At 38.4% G+C, this 22,932-nt stretch overlaps 1 protein-coding gene across 1 annotated transcript in view; it reads right to left on the reverse strand.

Annotated features, from left to right (window-relative positions):
• Positions 1-22,932, reverse strand: part of CAGE1 (cancer antigen 1) — a 45,100-nt gene that overhangs the window by 7,006 nt on the left and 15,162 nt on the right. Inside the window, exons 3-8 of the mRNA XM_028478901.2 lie at positions 18,018-19,076; positions 16,559-16,615; positions 15,821-15,970; positions 13,869-13,979; positions 11,863-11,943; positions 11,543-11,650 (exon numbers count right to left, since the gene is read on the reverse strand). Coding sequence (XP_028334702.1) covers positions 11,543-11,650; positions 11,863-11,943; positions 13,869-13,979; positions 15,821-15,970; positions 16,559-16,615; positions 18,018-19,076 — 1,566 coding nt within the window. The remainder of the gene's footprint in view (positions 1-11,542; positions 11,651-11,862; positions 11,944-13,868; positions 13,980-15,820; positions 15,971-16,558; positions 16,616-18,017; positions 19,077-22,932) is intronic.

The raw sequence follows: 22,932 nt of genomic DNA on the forward strand, positions 1-22,932 counted from the left end.
CCTCATTGTAGTTTTGATTTGCATTTCTCTAATAATTAGTGATGTTGAGCAGCTTTTCATGTGCTTCTTGGCCATCTGTATGTCTTCTTTGGAGGAACGTCTATTTAGGTCTTCTGCCCATTTTTGGATTGGGTTGTTTGTTTTTTTGATACTGAGCTGCATGAGCTGTTTTTATATTTTGGAGATTAATCCTTTGTCCGTTGATTCGTTTGCAAATATTTTCTCCCATTCTGAGGGGTGTCTTTTCGTCTTTTTATGGTTTCCTTTGCTATGCAAAAGCTTTTAAGTTTCATTAGGTCCCATTTGTTTATTTTTGTTTTTATTTCCATTACTCTACCAGGTGGATCAAAAAAGATCTTGCTGTGATTTATGTCAAAGAGTGTTCTTCCTATGTTTTCCTCTCAGAGTTTTATAGTGTCCGGTCTCACATTTAGGTCTCTAATCCATTTTGAGTTTATTTTTGTGTATGGTGCTAAGGAGTGTTCTAATTTCATTCTTTTACATGTAGCTGTCCAGTTTACCCAGCACCGCTTATTGAAGAGACTGTCTTTTCTCCATTGTATATCCTTCCCTCCTTTATCATAGATTAGTTGACCATAGGTGCGTGGGTTTATCTCTGGGCTTTCTAGCCTGTTCCATTGATATTTCTGTTTTTGTGCCAGTACCATATTTTCTTGATTACTGTAGCTTCGTGGTATATTCTGAAGTCAGGGAGTCTGATTCCTCCAGCTCCATTTTTTTCCCCTCAAGACTGCTTTGGCTATTCGGGGTCTTTTGTGTCTCCATACAAATTCTAAGATATTTTGTTCTGGTTCTGTAAAAAATGCCACTGGTAATTTGATAGGGATTGCATTGAATCTGTAGATTGCCTTGGGTAGTATAGTCATCTTCACAATATGATTCTTCCAATCCAAGAATATGGTATATTTCTCCATCTGTTTGTGTCATCTTTGATTTCTTTCATCAGTGTCTTTATAGTTTTCTGAGTACAGGTCTTTTACCTCCTTAGGTAGTTTTATTCCTAGGTATTTTATTATTTTTGGTGCAATGGTGAATGGGATTCTTTCCTTAATTTCTCTTTCTGATCTTTTGTTGTTAGTGTTCCTGATCTTAGAGGAAATGGTTTCAGTTTTTCACCATTGAGAATGATGTTGGCTGTGGGTTTGTCATATGTGGCCTTTATTATGTTGAGGTAAGTTCCCTCTATGCTTACTTTCTGGAGGTTTTTTTATCATAAATGAGTGTTGAATTTTGTCAAAAGCCTTTTCTGCATCTACTGAGATGATCATATGGTTTTTCTTTTTCAATTTGTTAATATGGTGTACCACATTGATTGATTTGCATATATTGAAGAATCCTTGCATTCCTAGGATAAACCCCACTTGATCGTGGTGTATGATCCATTTAATGTGTTGTTGGATTCGGTTTGCTAGTATTTTGTTGAGGATTTTTGCATCTATATTCATCAGTGATATTGGTCTGTAATTTTCTTTTTTTGTAGTACCTTTGTGTGGTTTTGGTATCAGGGGGATGGTGGCCTCATAGAATGAGTTTGGGAGTGTTCCTTCATCTTCAATTTTTTGGAAGAGTTTGAGAAGGATGGGTGTTAGCTCTTCTCTAAATGTTTGATAGAATTCACCTGTGAGGCCATCTGGTCCTGGACTTTTGTTTGTTGGAAGATTTTTAATCACAGTTTCAATCTCATTACTTGTGATTGGTCTGTTCCTATTTTCTATTTCTTCCTGGTTCAGCCTTGGAAGGTTATACCTTTCTAAGAATTTGTCCATTTCTTCCAGGTTGTCCATTTTATTGGCATAGAGTTGCTTGTAGTAGTCCCTTATGAGGCTTTGCATCTCTGCGGTGTCCGTTGTAACTTCTCCTTTTTCATTTCTAATTTTATTGACTTGGGTCCTCTCCCTCTTTTCCTTCATGAGTCTGGCTAAAGGTTTATCAATTTTGTTTATCTTCTCAAAAAACCAGCTTTTAGTTTTATTGATCTTTGCTATTGTTTTCTTTGTTTCTTTTTCATTTATTTCTGCTCTCTTTATGATTTGTTTCCTTCTACTAACTTTGGGTTTTGTTTGTTCTTCTTTCTCTAGTTCCTTTCTGTGTAAGGTTAGATTCTTTATTTGAGATTTTTCTTGTTTCTTGAAGTAGGCTGCTATTGCTATAAACTTCCCTCTTAGAACTGCTTTTGCTGCATCCCATAGGTTTTTGGATAGTCATGTTTTCATTGTAATTTTTCTCTAGGTATTTTTTGATTTCCACAGTGATCTCTTGGTTATTTAGTAATGTATTGTTTACCCTCCATGTGTTTGTGTTTTTTACATTTTTTTCCCTGTAATTGATTTCAAGTCTCATAGCGTCATGGTTGGAAAAGATGCTTGATATGATTTCAATTTTCTTAAATTTATCAAGGCTTGATTTATGACCCAAGATGTGATCTATCCTGGAGAATGTTCCGTGCACACTTGAGAAGAAAGTATAATCTGCTGTTTGGGGATGGAATGTCCTATAAATATCAATTAAATCTATCTGGTCTATTGTGTCATTTAAAGCTTGTGTCCTTGTCTCTTGTAATATTCTTTATTGTAAAGTCTATTTTATCTGATATTAGTATTGCTACTCCAGCTTTCTTTTGATTTCCATTTGCATGGAATATCTTTTTCCATCCCCTCACTTTCAGTCTGTATGTGTCCCTAGGTCTGAAGTGGGTCTCTTGTAGACAGCATATATATGGGTCTTGTTTTTGTATCCATTCAGCCAGGCTGTGTCTTTTGGTGGGAGCATTTAATCCATTTACATTTAAGGTAATTATCGATATGTATGGTCCTATTACCATTTACTGAATTGTTTCAGGTTGTTCTTGTAGGTCTTTTCCTCCTCTTGTGTTTCCTAGGACTCTCTGCACTTCCTGGACCTGGGTGGGTATTTCCTTTCCCATGTTAGGGAACTTTTTGACTATAATCTCTTCAAATATTTTCTTGGGTCCTTTCTATTTCTCCTCTCCTTCTGGGACCCCTATAATGAGAATGTTGTTGTTGTTCATTCTTTTTTCTTTATTCTGTTTCGCGGCTGTGAATTCTACCATTCTGTCTTCCAGGTCACTTATCCATTCTTCTGCCTCAGTTATTCTGCTACTGATTCCTGCTAGTGCATTTTTCATTACAGTTATTGTATTGTTCATCTCTGTTTGTTTGTTCTTTAATTCTTCTTGGCTTCCTGATGGGAGGGACTGGTGATGAGTAGAGCTGGGTGTTGCTCTGGTGGGCAGAGCTCAGTAAAAGTTTGATCTGCTTGTCTGCTGATGGGTGGGGCTGGGTTCCTTCCCTGTTGGTTGTTTGGCCTGAGGTGACCCAGCACTGGATCCTACCCGGCTCTTTGGCTGGGCTAATGGCGGACTCTGGGAGGGCTCACGCCAAGGTGTACTTCCTAGAATTTCTGCTGCCAGTGTCCTTGTCCCCACAGTGAGCCACAGCCACCCCCCAACTCTGCAGGAGACCCTCCAACGCTAGCAGGTAGGTCTGGTTCAGTCTCCCCCGGGGTCACTGCTCCTTCCCCTGGGTCCCGATGCACACACTACTTTGTGTGTGCCCTCCAAGAGTGGAGTCTCTGTTTCCCCCAGTTTTGTCAAAGTCCTGCAATCAAATCCCTCTAGCCTTAAAAGTCTGATTCTCTAGGAATTCCTCCTCCCGTTGTTGGACCCCCAGGTTGGGAAGCTTGATGTGCAGCTCTGAACCTTCACTCCAGTGGGTGGACTTCTGTGGTATAAGTGTTCTCCAGTTTGTGAGTCACCCACCCAGCAGTTACAGGATTTGATTTTCTTGTGATTGCGCCCCTCGTACCATCTCATTGCAGCTTCTCCTTTGTCTTTGGATGTCAGGTATCTTTTAAGGATAGTTGTGATTAGACTGGGCACATCCTGATAATCCAGGATAGACTATCTTCTCACCTAAAGGTCCTTGATTTCATCATGCCTGCAACGTCCCTTTAGCCATAATTGCTAGCTTCCTTGTTTCATTAAGGGATGCAAAGTCCCTTTTGCATGTTCCCAGAATAGGGCATGGACATCTTGGGAGGCCACCACTGTGCCTATCACACCCCTGAGAGGGGCACTGAGGGCTGCTGTGACCTGAGGTACAACAGCCTGGCCTATACAGTCAGGGTATCTGGCTCTACCTAGTTCATGATTCCAGGTTTCCTAAGAGGCTTTTGCTTGTCTTACACCCTGCTAGTGTCAACTCACAGAGAAAGTGTGTCAAGGTAGCTAGGGGGGAAACCTACTGTAGAGCACAGGACGCTCAGCTCGGTGCTCCGTGATGACCCAGATGGGTGGGGTGGGGTGGGGAGGGAGGCCCAAGAAGGAGGGGATAGATGTATACGTATAACTGATTCGCTTCACTGTACAGCAGAAACTAACACAACATTGTAAAACAATTTTACTCTAATTTTTAAAAAAGAAAAGAAAAAGTGTGTCAAGGAAGAAATAATACCATGACAGCGATGCATCAGTCATCATTATGAACAGCCCTGGAGACTGGGATATCTGAAGGCTGGCTGATTGATTGATTCCCCAATTCTTTACACAAAGGTTTTGAGATTGAATATATGCAATAAAATATAAATTAAAAGTAAACAATTAAACCAGAATGTACAGAACAGATAAAGAACAACAGGCGGATATGAAGCCAGTTAAGCCCTGAGCTACAGCACCATGCTTTCAGAGCTAAACTTCCTGGTAGCCAAAGCAAACAGGAACCTGGTCAGTTACATGATTTTCATTAGTCATGCGATGAAAACACACCTGTTTCTAAGAAAAGCTTTTCCTAGTAGGCCTGAAGTCTCAAAGGACGTTCTCATCCAAGTGGCACTAAGGGAAGCAGCAATCTTTTTACAACAAATGGAAAAAGATGTTTCCTAGGATTGTTTTTTATTTTATTTTTTTCAATTTGAGAGGTCCTTTATTAAGGGTTCATTATTCTTTAACCAACAAACATTTTCTTCCAGTTCCAAAATCTGTAATGTTGATAATAACAGGGGAGTCTTTATCCAACAATCATCCTTCAATAGGTATCATAGTAGAGATAATATGGATCAACATTACATGTGTAATCAAGTGAGTGAGGCCTTAAACAAAAGCCCTATGTTCAATAATTATGAGAGTGTTTATAATGGAACTGGAGGATATCCATGCATTGAAACTCGGAACACCTTTGACCAAGACTCAAATCTTATGAAACATCAGAGAACTCAATTTTCAGAGAACCATTACATAAGCAATGAATTTAGAAATGTTCTTTATCAAAGCTCAAATCTTGTTACCCATAAGAGTATCCATATCGGAGAGAAGAATTACACATTTAGTGAATAAGTGGTGGGGTTCTTAACCAGCATTCAAAACTTACTCCATACCAGGGTAGTCATTCTAGGAAAGAACATTACAAGTGTAATAAATGTCGGAAAGTCTTTAATCAAATATTAAATCTAAACAGACACAGGAAAATCCATACTGTAGGAAAATATTACAAATGTGAACAATGTGGCAAAGCCTTTACCCAATGCTCAGTTCTTATTCGACATCAGAGAATTCATACTGGGAAGAACCCATACACTTGCAAAGAATGTGGCAAAGCCTTCACCCAGTACTCAACTCTTGCTCAACATCAGATAATTCATACTAGAGAGAAACCATACAAATGTAAAGTACGTGGTAAAACCTTTACCAACTGCTCAACTGTTACTCAACATCTGAGAAATCATACTGGGGAGAAACCATACAAATGTAGAGTATGTGGTAAAGCCTTTACCCATTGCTCAATTCTTACTCAACACCAGATAATTCATAAGCAGAGAAGACTTACAAATGTGGCAAAACCTTTAACCAGAGCTGTCACCTCCCTCAACATCAGAGAGTGCATGCAGGAGAGAGACTGTACAAATATAATAAGTGATGAAAGACATTAGTCCTAAATATACACACTTGAAAACACCAAAAAGTTCATACTGGAAAGAAAGTTTAATGATGTAAAAGTTGTAGGAATGTATTTAATAAAAAATCAAATGCAAATAAATATCATATAATTCATAGTAGGTAACATTCAGTCAATAACTGTTTTCTGGTATTAGTCTAAATCAGCATATTATAGAAAATAATCCAAAGTTAAAACACTTTGAAAACTTGTTAGTATGAATCATCAAGGGAATGGATGTTTGGGCAAGTATAATACTTGCCTAGGATTGTTGAGGGCATAAAACATCAACATACAACTCAGTAAAAGCAATTCTGTGAGGGCCAAGATAGCGTGTTCCAAGCAGCAGCTTTCTGGTAACAAACATGATCCAGGTTCTGACTCGATAAGTATTGAAGTGAATATATGAACAACACGCACACAAAAAATGGAATAGAACTGGATAGAATATGAAACTGGTGTTTCTTCTGTGTGTGGGCATATAGGTATCTGATCAAGATGTAAAATATGTTTTTACTGTGGGTTACTGCTAGAGGAATGACAGGATGGCACACATAACCCTTCAGAGATACAGGAGTCCTTACACATGCTCCTCCTAAGAGCTGGTCGGCAGATAGATTAAGGTTATATCCTCTGAAAAGTGTCTGCAGTGCAAATATTGTTTCTTGCACTGGCTTTAGAATAGGATTTAGGGAAATCAGAACCAGGAAGGTGAGGAATAGGGTCACAGCATCAGAGGAATGCCCAGGGAGCCTGGGAAAACAAGGAAATAGGTGGTAAGGTTGACATCTTCTCTGGAAACAGAGGAGCTGGGGTTCCACCTGGTGGGACAGCCCTCCCACCTGTATGACCTGAATCCTAGTGAACCCAGACCCTTCCTCAGGAGACTGGTCAGTAACACCAATGTAAAGTATACTCAAGGAGATACTGTGCCCAAATCCAGGAGCTGGCAGGTATGGTTCATAGTTCAGAGGGATGGTGAGACAAGGGACTACGGTTATTTTCTTTTGGAATATTTAGAAAAATTTTCCTAGAGTAGTAATTTTCTGCTTTACATATTTGTTCTTTTCTTATTTTTATGGCTATAGGAAATAACATGAAAATAAAAATAATTATATATATATATGATGCTTCCTTCTGATTATTTCTTTATAAGTTAACAAACTTCTAGTTTTAAAGGCTACCAAAATAATAAATTAGGTAAATGGGTTTTTTGGTTTTTGTTTTTGGCTGTGCTGGGTCTTCGTTGCTGCGTGTGGGCTTTCTCTAGTTCCAGCGAGCAGAGGCTACTCTTTGCTGTGGTGCACAGGCTCTAGGTGCGTGGGCTTCAGTAGTTGTGGCACACGGGCTCAGCAGTTGCAGCTCACGGGCTATAGAGCACAGGCTCAGTAGTTTCAACGCACAGGCTTAGTTGCTCTGCGGCATGTGGGATCTTCCTGGACCAGGGCTTGAACCCGTGTCCTTTGCATTGGCAGGTGGATTCTTAACCACTGGACCACCAGGGAAGCCCAAATTAGGTAAATGTTTTATGTAATATAGAGAGTGCTAAAGTGAAGTGGTATATTTTAGGATAGTATTTTAGTTTTTAATCTTCAACTATGCTACAATAATGGTTAAAGGTTATCTTCTATAATACTGGTTAGAGAATATTTAAAAAATAAATAAATTTATTTATTTGGCTGCGTTGGGTCTTCATTGCTGCACGCGGGCTTTCTCTAGTTGCGATGAGCAGGGGCTTCTCATTATGGTGGCTTCTCTTGTTGCAGAGCACAGGCTCTAGGTGCACGGGCTCAGTAGCTGTGGCACATGGGCTTAGTTGCTCCACAGCACATGGGATCTTCCCGGACCAGAGCTCGAACCCGTGTCCCCTGCATTGGCAGGCAGATTCTTAACCACTGGACCACCAGGGAAGTCCAAATTAGGTAAATGTTTTATGTAATATATAGAGTGTTATAGTGAAGTGGTATATTTTAGGATAGTATTTTAGTTTTTAATCTTCAATTATTCTACAATAATGGTTAAAGGATATCTTCTATAATACTGGTTAAAGAATATCTTATTTTTTACATGTATATGTATAACTGAATCACTTTGCTGTTCATCTAAAACTAACACATTGTTAATCAACTATAGTCCAATATAAAATAAAAATTTAAAAAAGAATATCTGGGGCTTCCCTGGTGGCGCAGTGGTTGGGAGTCTGCCTGCCAATGCAGGGGACGCGGGTTCATGCCCCGGTCCGGGAGGATCCCACATGCTGCGGAGCGGCTGGGCCCGTGAGCCATGGCCGCTGAGCCTGCGCGTCCGGAGCCTGTGCCTCTGCAACGGGAGAGGCCCAAAAAGTGAGAGGGCTGCATACCACAAAAAAAAAAAAAAAAAAAAAGAATATCTTATTTTTATAAAAAGGTTCCTATTTTACAGAAGATGGGATCTAGGAGGAACTTGAGGGGTCAATCTTATTAGCCCCCCTTGAACCTGGAATGTCAGCAGTGTTAACTGGACTCTTGCCTCTGACCAAATCCCTGACTTTGGTGCACCTTATCAAGGCCTTATAGGACCAGGAGATAGTTTTCACTTGAAAGTTAAACATCCAGCTGGCTAGAGCCAGCAGGAAGGCAAAGCTGGGGTCCTGTCTCAGGATGGAGGAGGTCAGGAGGTTCCTGGAACAGCCAACAAGATCAGAATTGTGAAGAAGAACCAAAGGCCAGGGGTCAGAAGGACCACAGGAGCAGTACCTGAGAAAGCATGAGAGGGGGTGCAAGCCACCAGATTTAACTCTGGCAGACCTAGTCTTCCTGGCCTAGAGTTCCTTGGAGAATGAGTGAGCCTTCTAGAGCACACTTCTGCATTTCAAAACCAAAGAACAAAACTAAAGCCCTTTTTACTTTGGAAAATTCCAAAACACACATAAAAGTAGAGAGAGTAGTATAATGAACCTCCACGTACCCATCACTTAACTTCAACAATTATCAACATTTTTCCGGTATTTTTTCATCTGTCTCCAACTTCCCACCCCCCACTCTCACTGTGCCACCTTTTAAACTTCTTGGAGTATTTTAAAGCAAAGCTAGCCATCATGTTAGTTCACTCATAAACACTTCTCAGTATGTATCACTAACAGACAAGGACTTTTAAAAACACAATGATACCACTATCACATCTATTAAAATTAACAATAAATTCTCAATAGCATCTAACACCCAGATTGTGTTTGGTTTTCTGCTGCTATCTCACGAATATCTTTGTGAAGTGGCTGTGTTCAAGCCAGGATCTACACACCATGTGTTTGCTTGATTTGTCTCAAGTCTCTAATCTCTTGAGTCTAGAACAGCTCTTCCTCTCCTCTCCCTCCCCTTCCTTGTGCCAATTGTTTATGGATTAGAATTTCTCACGTTCTGGATTTTTATCATGGTCAACTTAATATGGTTCTTTATCCTGTCAGCTGGTCTTGTGGTCTAGAAGCTTGCTTTCAGAACAGGTGGTTCAGGTGAGAACACCTCACGCACAGTGCCCCGTTCCCTCCTGCATCCCATCAGGGGCATGTCTCACCTTTCATGCAGTTGAGGCAGACGAGGGGGCTCTGGTGTTGGTCATTAACAGGTTCCTATGAGCCTTGAACTGACAGGTTTTGGCTGCCATTGTAATTGCCTGGATTCCTTATTTTATTCAGGGATGCAAAATGTAATTTTCTGCAGGTGTGTCTTCTCTTGCTTTTAATAGCTTACATTCTTCCATGAAGACCTCTCCCTCATCAATTATTTGGTTTCTCTGAGATACAGTTTGTGCAAGAAAGTCTGCAGCACATGTTAAAAGCGACACAGTGTGTCTGAGCGCTTCCATTTGTGTCCTTTTCCTCACTCCAGCTTCCCACCGGGGGAAGATCAAGGTCCACTCCCATCCTTTTTATGCTTGAAGCACTGAAGCTGGTGATGGAGCCAGAGCTTACCGCATGCCCTCCTCTCATCCGCCCACTAACAGTCCGGTCACCGTCCTCTGTGCTTCTCCCACCAGGACGCCATCGGTTCCTCCTCTGATCTCCTCTGTCGGATGCTTATCACTGTGTATCTCTTTTTAAAAAATGTTCCCTTTAGTCCTCGTAAATAATTACCTATGTATTGCATCTACTTTTCTAGATTCCTTGGAAGCAGGACTCATGTTGCTTTTTTTTTTATAAATTTACTTTATTTATTTTTGGCTGTGTTGGGTCTTCTTTGCTGTGCATGGGCTTTCTCTAGTTGTGGCGAGTGGGGGCTACTCTTCATTGTGGTGGCTTCTCTTGTTGCAGAGCAGAGGCTCTAGGCGCGTGGGCTTCAGTAGTTGTGGCTCACGGGCTCTAGAGCGCAGGCTCAGCAGTTGTGACGCACGGGCTTAGTTGCTCCGCAGCATGTGGGATCTTCCCGGACCAGGGCTCGAACCCATGTCTCCTGCATTGGCAGGCAGATTCCCAACCACTGCGCCACCAGGGAAGCCCAGGGCTCATGCATGCTTGATTTATCTATCTTCATAGCAACTAGCCCTGCTTAACCTTTCGTGGGAAGTCAACAATTACTTATTTAATGAAAAAAATGAACAAATTAGAAAAGAAGAAACCTTTAAGCCCTCACCACGTTGGATTTTTTTTTCTCTCTTAAAGATGAATGGGTATGTAATGAATTTAGTACAGAATGCCGATTTTAATTAATTTATCATTAATTATTAATTAATTTTATTTATTTATTTATTTATTTTGCCAGACTGCTCAGCTTGCAGGATCTTAGTTCCCCAACCAGGGACTGAACCCGAATCCTTGGCAGTGAAAGCACTGAGTCCCAACCACTGGTCTGCCAGGGAATTCCCTGATTTTTAATAATTTGGAAATATGATGATAGACTTCTCTAGCTATTGAAAAATAAATTATGTTAACCTCTTTTTAATTAAGGTGGGATCCAAATGGGCTGTAACTTTCTAGATACCAAGATAGTTTTATGTTCTTCCCACGTATTTTTCCTGTTTTATCTGCCTTTATCTTAAATTTTCCAGCTTTATTGAGATATAATTGATATAACACTGTGTAAGTTTAAGGTATACAACATGTTGATTTGATACACTTATATACTGCAAAATGATTACCACTATAGCTTAGCTAACACCTCCATCCCCTCACATAATTACCATTTCCCTTGTGATGCCTTTATCTTTAGATGCCATCTAAAGTATGAGTGCCATTTTCCAAAGCACATCCCTTAATCATGATTGCTGTAGACACCTGCTGCTATAAGAATAGTGGTAGCATATGCAACAATATATATGTGCTCCATCCACTATGAAAAACTGCACATATTTGAAAATTTCTGCATTTTGAAAGAAAAAAAAATCTGATTGAACAGAAATCAGGTGGGACAATATTTAAAATTTCAAAACCTGAAAATGCAAACTTCAATTGTATATTTTTGTGGGTGAATAATGCTGTTACTATGCCAGTGTGTGACCATTTCAATGAGCAAAATTTTTGAAGGTTGATAATTTCCTGAACTTGTTAATAAAATGGTGTTGTATATAAAAATGCTAGCAAAGCAACAAAAGGTGTCTCTTACCAAGAAATCAAGCTCTTCGTTCAGGTTGTGGTACTGATCCAGTTTGGCTCCCAGTAAGACGGGTACCTCTCCGACATTCTTGGCTTCATTTGAATCAAAGTCTGTAACCTGAGATGAAACATATTTGTACTCACTTCCAATATGTTCACACTCCTTGGAACATTTGACAATGAATATGTCATTAGTTTAACCATCAGAGAGATCTCCAGTGGTTTCAATAACAGATGTGTAGAACTTGGAGTCAGAATGATTCCAATGTTAAGTATCTAAAATTGTATTTTTGTATGTTAAAGACAGTACATAGTGAATGTTTAACTCACCTCAGTAACCTGATCTTGAAATAATTTTTCATTAGCAATTAACTCTCTGAAAGCTGTGATTCTGTCTTTATGTTTCAGTAGCTAAGGAAAAAAGCATTTTTTATTTCAGAGAAGGAGAGGACATAAAGCTACATTCCATAACATTTATAATAAAGTCACCAAACCATGCACAGTCCAATCCCTGGTCTCCAAAGGTGTCTTGTTTTTAAAGCTCTTGTGTAGCAGAGAGTTCACACAGCAGGCCTAAGACTGCTGTCCTTAGAAAGGCCTGCTCGCCAGACTGCCCTCTGACTGGCATCTAGGAACTTGGATTGTGGGAGGGTTTCCATCATTTCCTGATATGAAGGCTCACTGTGCCTAACCTATTTGTACAAAGAACATTTATGCTGAATACCCCGTTCCTTCGGGAGGGTCTGGAATTTTGGTACGTGGCAGGCAGAGGGCACCTACCCAACCAGCCTCCAATCAAAACCCTGGACACTCAGCCTCCAATAAGCATCCCCGGGAACATTTCACGCATGCTGCACAGGTCACTGCGGACGAAAGGAAGTGCACCCTGTGTGACTCACTGGGAAAGGACTCTTGGAAGCTTGGATCTGGTTTCCTCTGGACTTTGCCCTACATGCTTTTTCCCTTTACTGATTTTGCTCTGTATCCTCTCACGGTAATAATACATCATAGCTGTGAGAACAACTATGTGCTGAGTCCTGTGAGTCCAGTAAATCATTAAACCTGAGCGTGGGCTTGGGATCTCCAGAGAGCTTATCCTAATATTCAATTGTTTTCACAGCCAGGCTATTAAAATTCTTCTTTAAAGAAAAAAAATTAGCCAACTTTTTCTAGATGCAATTTATAGTCATTTCTTCTTTATTTGTTTGTTCCATGTAATAACAATAAATCGTAACATTCAATATTCTAACTCCTCCAAATATTAGTGAGGGCTGCACAGAATATTTTTTTTTTTTTTACTATGAACACTTTCCAAAAAGAGGAAAAACTTTAATGAACGCCCATGTAACTATTATCCAGTTTCAACTACTAACAGTTAACGGTCAGCCTTGTATCGTTAATACCCCAGCCACTTCCTCCTCCCTGCAGCTCCCTTCACTGAATCAAGCTACACACATCATATTATTTCATCTGCCAGTATTATAGGAATGACACAGACATTTACCAAGAGAACATAAATATCTGAAACGGTATTTTTGTAACATCCTGCTCGAACCCTCAAATGGGCTTATTTCTGAAGACTGGTTTAAGAAGTGGAGGCCAGTAGTTTCTCTGCATGTCTGTTTATTCCTTAGTCCTTTTTTCTAGAGGTCAGCTAAGAGACAAAGAGATTCCGCAGAATACCTGCAACAAATTTCCTATCCACCTCAGTTCAGAGAAGTCATTTCCTGATAATGCAGCACTGAAATTGAATGCCAGATTTAAATACGTTTTCATTCCTTTAGCCAGATAAATTAGTCACTTCTGTATTCCTTTCAGATTAAAAGCACACACGTTCACGTCCTGTTATCACTTTCTCTACATAACTGACTCTCTTCACTCTCTCTCTCCGTCTCTGCACCACTACACCAAGAAAAGAATGATTGAAGAAATTCCAAGAGCCTCTTCCCTTACCCTTGTCCCACTTGAGAAATAAAATTTGTTTTCAATGTATTCATTATTCCAAGTCATAAAGTTTGTAATCACTATAGAAATGTCAAAATACTCTCTTCTTCAGGAATCAGTAGTACCATACAAAAGTGAAAAAATAATCATACCAATTCTTTGGTAGATGAATGAGATTTTCTAATACATATTTATGTTATAAAACAAGTCAAATGTTGAACAGTGTATCTCCTTAGTGAGGGCCAAAGTAAAGCTAATCTTGTCCCCCCAAAATAATCCTTTAAAAAAATCCAAAATTTTAGGAGCCTCTTTATACTTTCACATGACCTTTTTCTTTGTCTTTTTTTCACTAAAAATGATACAATTTTTAGAATGAAGAATACATACAGTACCTCTTTATCTAACTTTTTCTTCTTAAGATGAAAACTCTTCAATTTTTGTAGCATGATATCACTAACTTTCTCATTCTCTTTGAAATGTTCAGCATCGGGATTGGTGATGTCCTAAGGGTAACATTTTGAGAAGCCATATTAAAAAGTTATCAGTAAAGCTAAAAGGAGGAAGGAAAGAACACAAATGAAATAAATCTCCCTCCCAAAATAAGTGGCTAAACAAAAGGAGATAAAATCATATTGAACTCAATTCTTCAATTACTCATCATAAGCCATCTAATAAAAGGTTAATGTGGAAAGAATTCATATAGATTCACACTTGTATATAAATTGTTATTGGGACAAATTAGTATAATCACTGGGAAGTTAATAACTACACGTGCTTATATACTTATACATACATCTGCTTTTAGCCTAGTCAGTTTACAAATCCAAATTTTAGACAAATTGTTATACCTGACACAAGAACAATCAGACATCCTCAACAATACTGAAACTCTAGATATTTCAGTGGCACCCACATTCCACAAGAATGAAGATACTTGTACCAATATAACCTAAGGGTCAAAAGTGCATGCATTACAGTCAGACTACTTGGGTTTGTATCCGAGTTCTGTCACTTAACCACTTGACTTTGGACAAGAAACTCAATAATTCTAAGCCTGTTTGTTTTTCTGTGTTAAAAAAAAAAGTCTGATAATGTAAAAAATGGTTTAAGAATTGAATGAGATAACCCATGAAAAGCAGGGTCAACTTAAATGCCTCCAAGGACAGGTTGGGAAGTCAGCAAATATTTGTTGAGTGCCTGTTAAGGGCTTACCCTGCATTAGGTGGAGGGCAACTGACATATCGAGTCTCTGATCTTGAAGAGATATTTGTTTGGCCTGGGATGAGATCTACTAAGAAGACGGCTGATGACTCACTCCCTGACTGAGAGGTCTTGTAGAGAAGCAGCAGCCAGCAAATAAGACTGAGAAAGAACAGCAGCCTCCAGTGAGAGAGAAGAAAGCCAAGCAAATATGGTAAGAAAGCAGACGTCTGAAGGGGCAAGGTGGGGTGGAAAAAGTTACAGCAAAGAAGAGTTTGTGCCATATTCAAATTCAAATATTAAAGACAAAACTTCAGGTGGATACGGTCTATGGGCCACCACTTTGTGATCACTGCTAAAAATGCTTAGCTTGGTTTCCAGCGTTCAATAAATGCTAGTGTGCAACAAATTTTAGCTAAAAGAAAGTAGGAATAAAGGTTGTGCTGGATCAGGAACATCGCAAACTCATGTCCCCAAATTTTGGCTCAGAGGACTGCACTGAAGCTCAAAGAAATGTACAATGATCAGAAGGAAGAGGAAGAAAGAGAGCTCAATAACTGAGAAGCTATCCAGTGTCATGCCTTTAAAATGCTCTCTCATTAAAATGTGGTGTTTGTAACCTCCCAGGGCAGCAGCAAATATCATTTCAGCTAAGGCTGAGAAAGGAAAATTTACTTGGCCAGGTCACACCAACAGTGAGGTGGTGAAGCCATGCCTTGAACTCACCAGACACTAACTTCATTTTTCATTCTACTAATTAACGTACACAGCTCTGCACTGCCCGACCCCTGCCCCAAAGCTGTATTTTTAGATTGGGTAAACAGTTCATTTGTGTGAACAATCTCTCATCACAGGCTGCCCTGAAGCATAAGACTAGTACTCTGAGGGAGTTTTCCAGAAATGTGCAAAGCACTGAGGGAAGGGTTTTGCCTGAAGTTTTTATTTTTTTAATCTTATTACATTATCTTACTATAGATTTGTGGGAATTAGGTGTTGAGTAAAGAAAGAAGCAGTGGGAAGAAGGGCGGGCTGATTGGTTGGTTTAAGGATATGTATTTTCACTTGCATTTTTTTTCTTTCACAACTTAATTGTCCAACCTTGATATTTCTTCTCCCAGTAAAAAATATGATTTTTTATAATTACCTGGCACATGAGAAGTCGTACCATCAGAGCCAGAAGACTGCGAATTTTGGAGGTCAGCTGCGAAGTTCTTTTCACATCTGGGGGATTCGGGCTCTCTCCTTCACAAGGTGAGTGATTCAGGAACAAATTAGAATGTATCATCTTTGCATCCTACATGTATACAATTCAGATTTGTCACAATAAAGACAAAGAATCTGGATTACTTTTTAGGTAAAATGCTGAATAAAATACCACTCTTAAAGACTCAGAGCAGTGGTTCTCAAACTTTTTGATTCTCAGGATGCCTTCATACTCTTAAAAATTATTGAGGATCCCAAAAACTTTTTGTTTACTAGGTTATATCTATCAATATTTATTGCATTAGAAATTACAATATTTATATTTATCAGTTATATCAATATTTATTGTATTGAAATTACAACTGAGAACATTCAAAAATATTTACTAATTCAAATAACAATAAATCTATTATGTGTCAATGTAACTATTTAATACAAAGTTAGCACATTTTCCAAAATGAAAAATTAGTGAAAAGAATGGCAGTGTTTACACTTTTTGCAAATATTTTTAATGCTGGCTTTAACAGAAGATAGCTGGATTCTCATATGTGCTTCCCACATTCCATCAGCCGTGAAAAGCAATTACACCATCACATGTCACATAGCTTCTGGAAAACTCCACTGTACACTTATGAAAGAATGAGAGTGAAAAAGGCAATAATGTCTTCGTATTTATTACCATGAAAATGCTTTTGACCTCAAAGATACTCCCGGAACACACTTTGGGAAAATGGACCTAAAGGTAATGAAAAGCAAAACTAAAATCAGAGTAAAGAAATTGATTAGTCAAGATAGAACAAGGAACTTCATTGCTTTTTAAAGAAAAAAGCTCAAGAAAAATATTGTATACTGGATAAACTTCTGCACAGTTACACTAATTTACTCAGTGTTTGCTAATTCAAAACTTGCCATGATTTGGCTAACAGCTAAACTTAAGGTCATCTTTGTTTAGGTTAGGTTTAGGTTCTCAAAGTGTGATCCCTGGACCAGAAGCATCAGTGAGATCCAGGATCTTCTTAGAAATGCACATTCTCAGGCCCCGCTGCACACCTACTGCATCAGAAAATCTGGGTGGGCCCCAGCAATCTGCATTTTCACAGCTGATGCTGATGAATGCTAAAGTTTGAGAACCACACTGGCTTAGACAGTCCTCCCTTCTTACTAGAGAAAAGATCACAGAGAATTTTTTAATAAGAGAACAATATTTTTCTGAGTCATTAAAAATAATAGAATTATTTACTTGCAAGCAATACTTATATTGATTACAGATTCATGAAAGAGAGTGCTCTAAGGACATCTTCAAACAACAGATCAGCTCAGCCTAAGTTATTACGACAAATATAAACTTATACATTTTTCTACTTTAGATTAGCCTTCTTTCTAAGTAGTCAGAGTTAATAAGATTGTATACTATAAATACTTTAAAGCAGGCCTACAAAACTGAAATAGAACAGATATGCTCTGGCTTGTGAAGGTTATCACTACGAGGACATGCTTCCAGGTTGTCTGCCAAAAAAGCCATTTGAACTGCAAATACAAAATTACAGCCTTTCCAAACACATTGATATGAGGCTCTCATGTTGTTTTTAATGAATGTTAAGTAGGTGTATTATGATGATCATTTTGCAATATATACAAATATCAAATCTTTATGTTGTATACCTGAAACTAATATAATGTTATATGTCAACTACATCTCAATAAAAATGTTTTTAACTTTACCAAATTACTATGTGATACAATATAGGTTTGTTTTACCTTGTAAACCAAATATGCAATTGTATTATTTAGTTTGTTGAATAGGTAGATGTGGTATGAAAAGATTGAGATCCCCACTTAGAAAATCTTTTCTCAAAGGATGCTCCGGATGATTGGTCATAGGAACCCACAAAATTCCCACATTAATTTTCACCACTACCAAAATAATCACAAGAGGCCAGGAATGGCTGTTCTTTAATGTGAGTACCCAGGAACCAAAGAAACTTCTCCAAACCTGTGGTGCATTTTCCTTTCTCTCTTTTTTGTTAATGACTCTCTCTGCCAACAAATTTGTGTATGGGCCATGCCCAAATATGCATCAGAAGACTACTAGAAACTCCTGAAATTCTGCATTAGAGATTCTGAATTTGTGATAATACCTTTGCCATCTCTGACTCTATTCCTTCCTCTAAGTTCTCCTTGAGTTGAGCTATCTCACATTTAGGGACATAATTTTGCTCCTCACTCCTTGCAACCTGCTGCTGAAGTTTTGAGTTTTCATTTTTTACTTTGTTGATCTGCTGCTGGAGTTCTGTATTCTTAGCCTTTTCATTATTGGATATGAACTGCAAATTTTGAACCTGAGCGACCAATTTCTCAAGTCTAGATTTCAGTTTCTGTCTTTCACCCAGGTTTTCCTTTTCACGTTTCTGAAATTCCTCCTGTAAAGACAGGAACTCTTGTTCTCTGGTCTCTTTTTCCTTTTTCAACAAGTCCAGGGCAGAAGTGGTGGCCTTTTCCAGTTCTCCTTTGAGTTGCTGCAGCCTCTCTACCTCTTCTTCTTTCTTGCTTAAGGCTCTGTCCGTCTCCATGCACTGACTTGCAGCTTTATTTTTTTGTTGCATTTCAGTCATGTACCTTTCCTGTAGACTAACATAATTGCCCTTGATCTTCTTAAACTCTAGCTGTAAGGTTTCCTTTTCATTCCTGGATTCCTGAAGATGTTTTTGGGTGTTAACTAAAATCTCATGCAAATCCTGCAAAGTCTTCTGTGTATCATTCTTCTCTAGCATTACTCTGTATTTGTCTTCAATTAATTCTTCAACATTCTCCTTTAGCTTATTGATGATGTCCACGAACACGTGCTGTTTAGTTGTCTTCATCTGCAGTTCTTCAACCTTCTTCTCTAAATACATGTTACTACGCTGTAGGTCTTGGATCAGAGTTTGCTGTTCTTTGTTAGTACATTTTAATTTTCGTAGGACTTCGTTTAAAGCCATGTCCTCTTCCAGAGGTTGTGAGCTTTCCAAGCTCTGCTGTCTGTCGGGTGTCATGCAGTCCTCCAGAGATGCTCCACCACTCCAAGAAATGCCTGTCGGAGACCAAGTTGAGACAATCTCTGGACTCTCCCTCCCCTCCACTGCGACTTCCTTTCGGTGCCTGACTGACATCTCAGGAATATCCGTAGAATTCTGTATTTCTTTTGAAGAACCTGCAATCTGTAAATTATAGTAAATAAAATAAGTATGAAAGAGTAGAAAGATCATGAGCTTTGAGGTCTGGCCTTGAATCCAAGATCCCTAGTTTGGTATTCTCTGTTCTGAAATAACAATGACAACATCTACTTCCAATACTGATGTCTAATTAACAAAAATACTTAAGTATGAATTGCTGAATGTATGTACAGCACCTAATAGCACAGCAGAGCACAAACAGTAGGTATATGATAGAGATATCTATTACATTTACTTTTACAGAGGAAAAATTAAACTTTGTTACTCTCACCATTTTCTATGACACAAACTTTTCTGAATACATATAACTTTCTTTGACTTCAAATGAATTAAACAGATTTGTCCACCACCTTAGTCTGCAAAGCCTTTTTTAAAAGTTTATTTTCTATTGAGGTAACACTGGTTTATAACATTATGTAAGTTTCACGTGTACAACATTATATTTCTACTTCTGTATACCCTACAGCGTACTCACCACCAAATATTTAGTTTCCATTCATCACCATACAGTTGATTCCCTTTACCCATTTCACTTATTCTGTTCATTTATTTTGAGTTTTTTCCACGTATGAGTGAAATCATATATTTGTCTTTCCCCATCTGACGTATTTCACTCAGCATAACACCCTCAAGATCCACCCATCCATGTTGCTGCACGTGGCAAGATTTCATCTTGTTTATACGACAGTAGTATTCTATTGTAAACATATAAAACATTCTCTTTATCCATTCATCCATTCACAGGCACTTAGGCTGCTTCCATATCTTGGTTATTGTAAATAATGCTGTGATTAACATAGGGGTGCATATATCTTTTTAAATTAGTGTTTTAGTATTCTTTGGGTAAATACCCAGAAGTGGAATAGCTGGACCATATGGTAGTTTTATTCTTTATTTTTGAGGACTCTTCATACTGTTTTCCATAGTGGCTGCACCAATTTACATTCCCACCAACAGTATAGGAGGGTTCCCTTTTCTCCACATCCTCTCCAGCATTTTTTGAATTTTTGAATTTTATTTATTTATTTTATATAGCAGGTTCTTATTAGTCATCCATTTTATGCACATCAGTGTATACATGTCAATCCCAATCGCCCAATTAATCCCACCACCACCACCCCCACCGCTTTCCCCCTTGGTGTCCATATGTTTGCTCTCTACATCTGTGTCTCAATTTCTGCCCTGCAAACCAGTTCATCTGTACCATTTTTCTAGGTTCCACATATGTGTGCTAATATACAATATTTGTTTTTCTCTTTCTGACTTACTTCACTCTGTATGACAGTCTCTAGATCCTTCCACGTCTCTACAAATGACCCAGTTTCGTTCCTTTTTATGGCTGAGTAATATTCCATTGTATATATGTACCACATCTTCCTTATCCATTCGTCTGTCGATGGGCATTTAGGTTGCTTCCATGACCTTGCTATTGTAAACAGTGCTGCAATGACCATTGGGGTGCATGCGTCTTTTTGAATTATGGTTTTCTCTGGGTGTATGCCCAGTAGTGGGATTGCTGGGCCTTATCTCTCCAGCATTTATTATTTGTAGACTTTTTGATGATGGCCATTCTGACCAGTGTGAGGTGATAACCTTGCTGTGGTTTTGATTTGCATTTCTCTAACAATTAGCAATGTTGAGCATCTTTTCATGTGCCTGTTGGCCACCTGTACGTCTTCTTTGGAAAAATGTCTATTCAGTTTCTCTGCCCATTTTTTAATTGGATTTTTTTGTTGTTGAGTTGTATGAGCTCTGTATATATTTTGCATATTAACCCCTTATTGGATATGTGATTTGCAAATATCTTCTCCCATTCAGCAGGTTGTCTTTGTATTTTGTGGATAGTTTCCTTCACTGTGCAAAAGCTTTTTAGTTTGATGAGGTCCCATTTGTTTGTTTTTGCTTTTGATTCCCTTGCCTGAGGACACATATCCAGAAAGATATTGCTAAGGCCAATGTCAAGGAGTATACTGCCTATGATTTGTTCTACAAGTTTTATGGTTTCAGTTCTAACATTCACATCTTTAATCCATTTTGAGTTTTGTGTATGGTGTGACATAGTGGTTTCTTTTCTTTTTTTTTTTTTTTTTTTTTTTTTTGCATGTGGCTATTCAGTTTTCCCAACACCATTTATTGAATAGACTATTGTTTCTCTATTGTACGTTCTTTGCTCCTTCGTTATAAATTAATTGTCCATACATGTGTGGGTTTATTTCTGGGCTCTGGATTCTGTTCCATTGATCTATGTAACTGTTTTTCTGCCAATATCATGCTGTTTTGATTACTATAGCTTTGTAATATAGTTTGAAATCTGGGAGTGTGATACCTCTACCTTTTTTCTTAGGACTGCTTTGGTTCTTTGGGGTCTTTTGTGATTCCATATAAATTTTAGAATTGTTTGATCTATTTCTGTAAAAATATCCTTGGGATTTAATAGGGACTGAATATTTAATAGGGACTGAATAATAGGCATTGAATATGTAGATTGTTCTAGGTAAATGTTAATTTTTCTAATCTATTAGCATGGAGTATCTTTCCATTTGTGTCTTCTTCAGTCTCTTTCAACAATGTCATAGTTTTCAGTGTACAGATCTTTCACCTCCTTGGTTAAATTTATTCCTAGATAGTTAATCTTTTTGTTGCAATTGTAAATGAGATTTTCTTAATTTCCCTTTCTGCTAGCTCATTGTTAGCATATATAGGAACACCACAGATTTCTGTATGTTGATTTTGTACCCTGCAACTGTATTCATTTATTATTTCTGACAGTTTTTTTTGTGAAGTCTTTAAAATTTTCTATCTATAAAATCATGTAATCTGCAAATAGTGAGTTTTACTTCTTCCTTTCCAATCTGAATGCTTTTCGTTTCTTTTTCTTGCCTAATTGCTCTGGATAGGATTTCCAATACTACGTTGAATAAGAGTGGCAAGAGTGGGCATTCTCATCTTGTTCCTGCTTTTAGGGGGATAGCTTTCAGGTTTTCAAATTTGAGTATGATGTTAGCTGTGGGTTTATATAGCTTTTATTATGTTGAGGTATGTTCATTCTATAGTAATTTTATTGAGAGTTTTTATCATAAATGGGGGTTGAATCTTGTTAAATGCTTTTCTGCATCTATTGAGATGATCATACAGTTTTTATCCTCCATTTTGCTAATGTGATGTATCACGTTGATTGATTTGCAGATGTTGAACCATCCTTGCATCCCTGGAATAAATCCCACTTGATCATGGTGTATGATTCTTTTCCTGTATTGTTGTATTTGGTTTGCTAATATTTTGTTGAGGATTTTTGCATCTATGTTCATCAAAAATATTGTCTTGCAATTTCTTTTTCTGTGTGTTGTCTTTGTCTGACTTTGTTATCAGAGTAATGTTGGCCTCATAGAATGAGTTAGGAAATGTTCTCTCCTCTTCAAGTTTTTCAAAGAGTTTGAGAAGAATAGGTATTAAATCTTCTTTGAATGTTTAATAGAATATATCAATGAAGCTGCCTGGTCCTGAACTTTTTTTTTTTGGAGGTTTTTGATTACTGCTTCAATCTCTTTACTAGTGATTTGTCTATTCAGATTTTCTAGTTCCTTTTTTTAAAAATTTATTTATTTTTATTAATTTATTTTTTGGCTGCATTGGGTCTTTGTTGCTGCACACAGGCTTCCTCTAGGGGCGGCGAGCAGGGGCCACTCTTTGCTGCAGTGCACGGGGCCCTCACTGCAGTGGCTTCTCCTGTTGTGAAGCGTGGGCTCTAGGTGTGCGGGCTTCAGTAGTTGTGGCATGCGGGCTCAGCAGTTGTGGCTCGCGGGCTCCAGAGTGCAGGCTCAGCACTTGTGGCTCATAGGCT

The sequence above is a fragment of the Physeter macrocephalus genome, chromosome 18 (genome assembly GCF_002837175.3).
Source record: "Physeter macrocephalus isolate SW-GA chromosome 18, ASM283717v5, whole genome shotgun sequence".
NCBI classification, from domain to species: Eukaryota; Metazoa; Chordata; class Mammalia; order Artiodactyla; family Physeteridae; genus Physeter; species Physeter macrocephalus.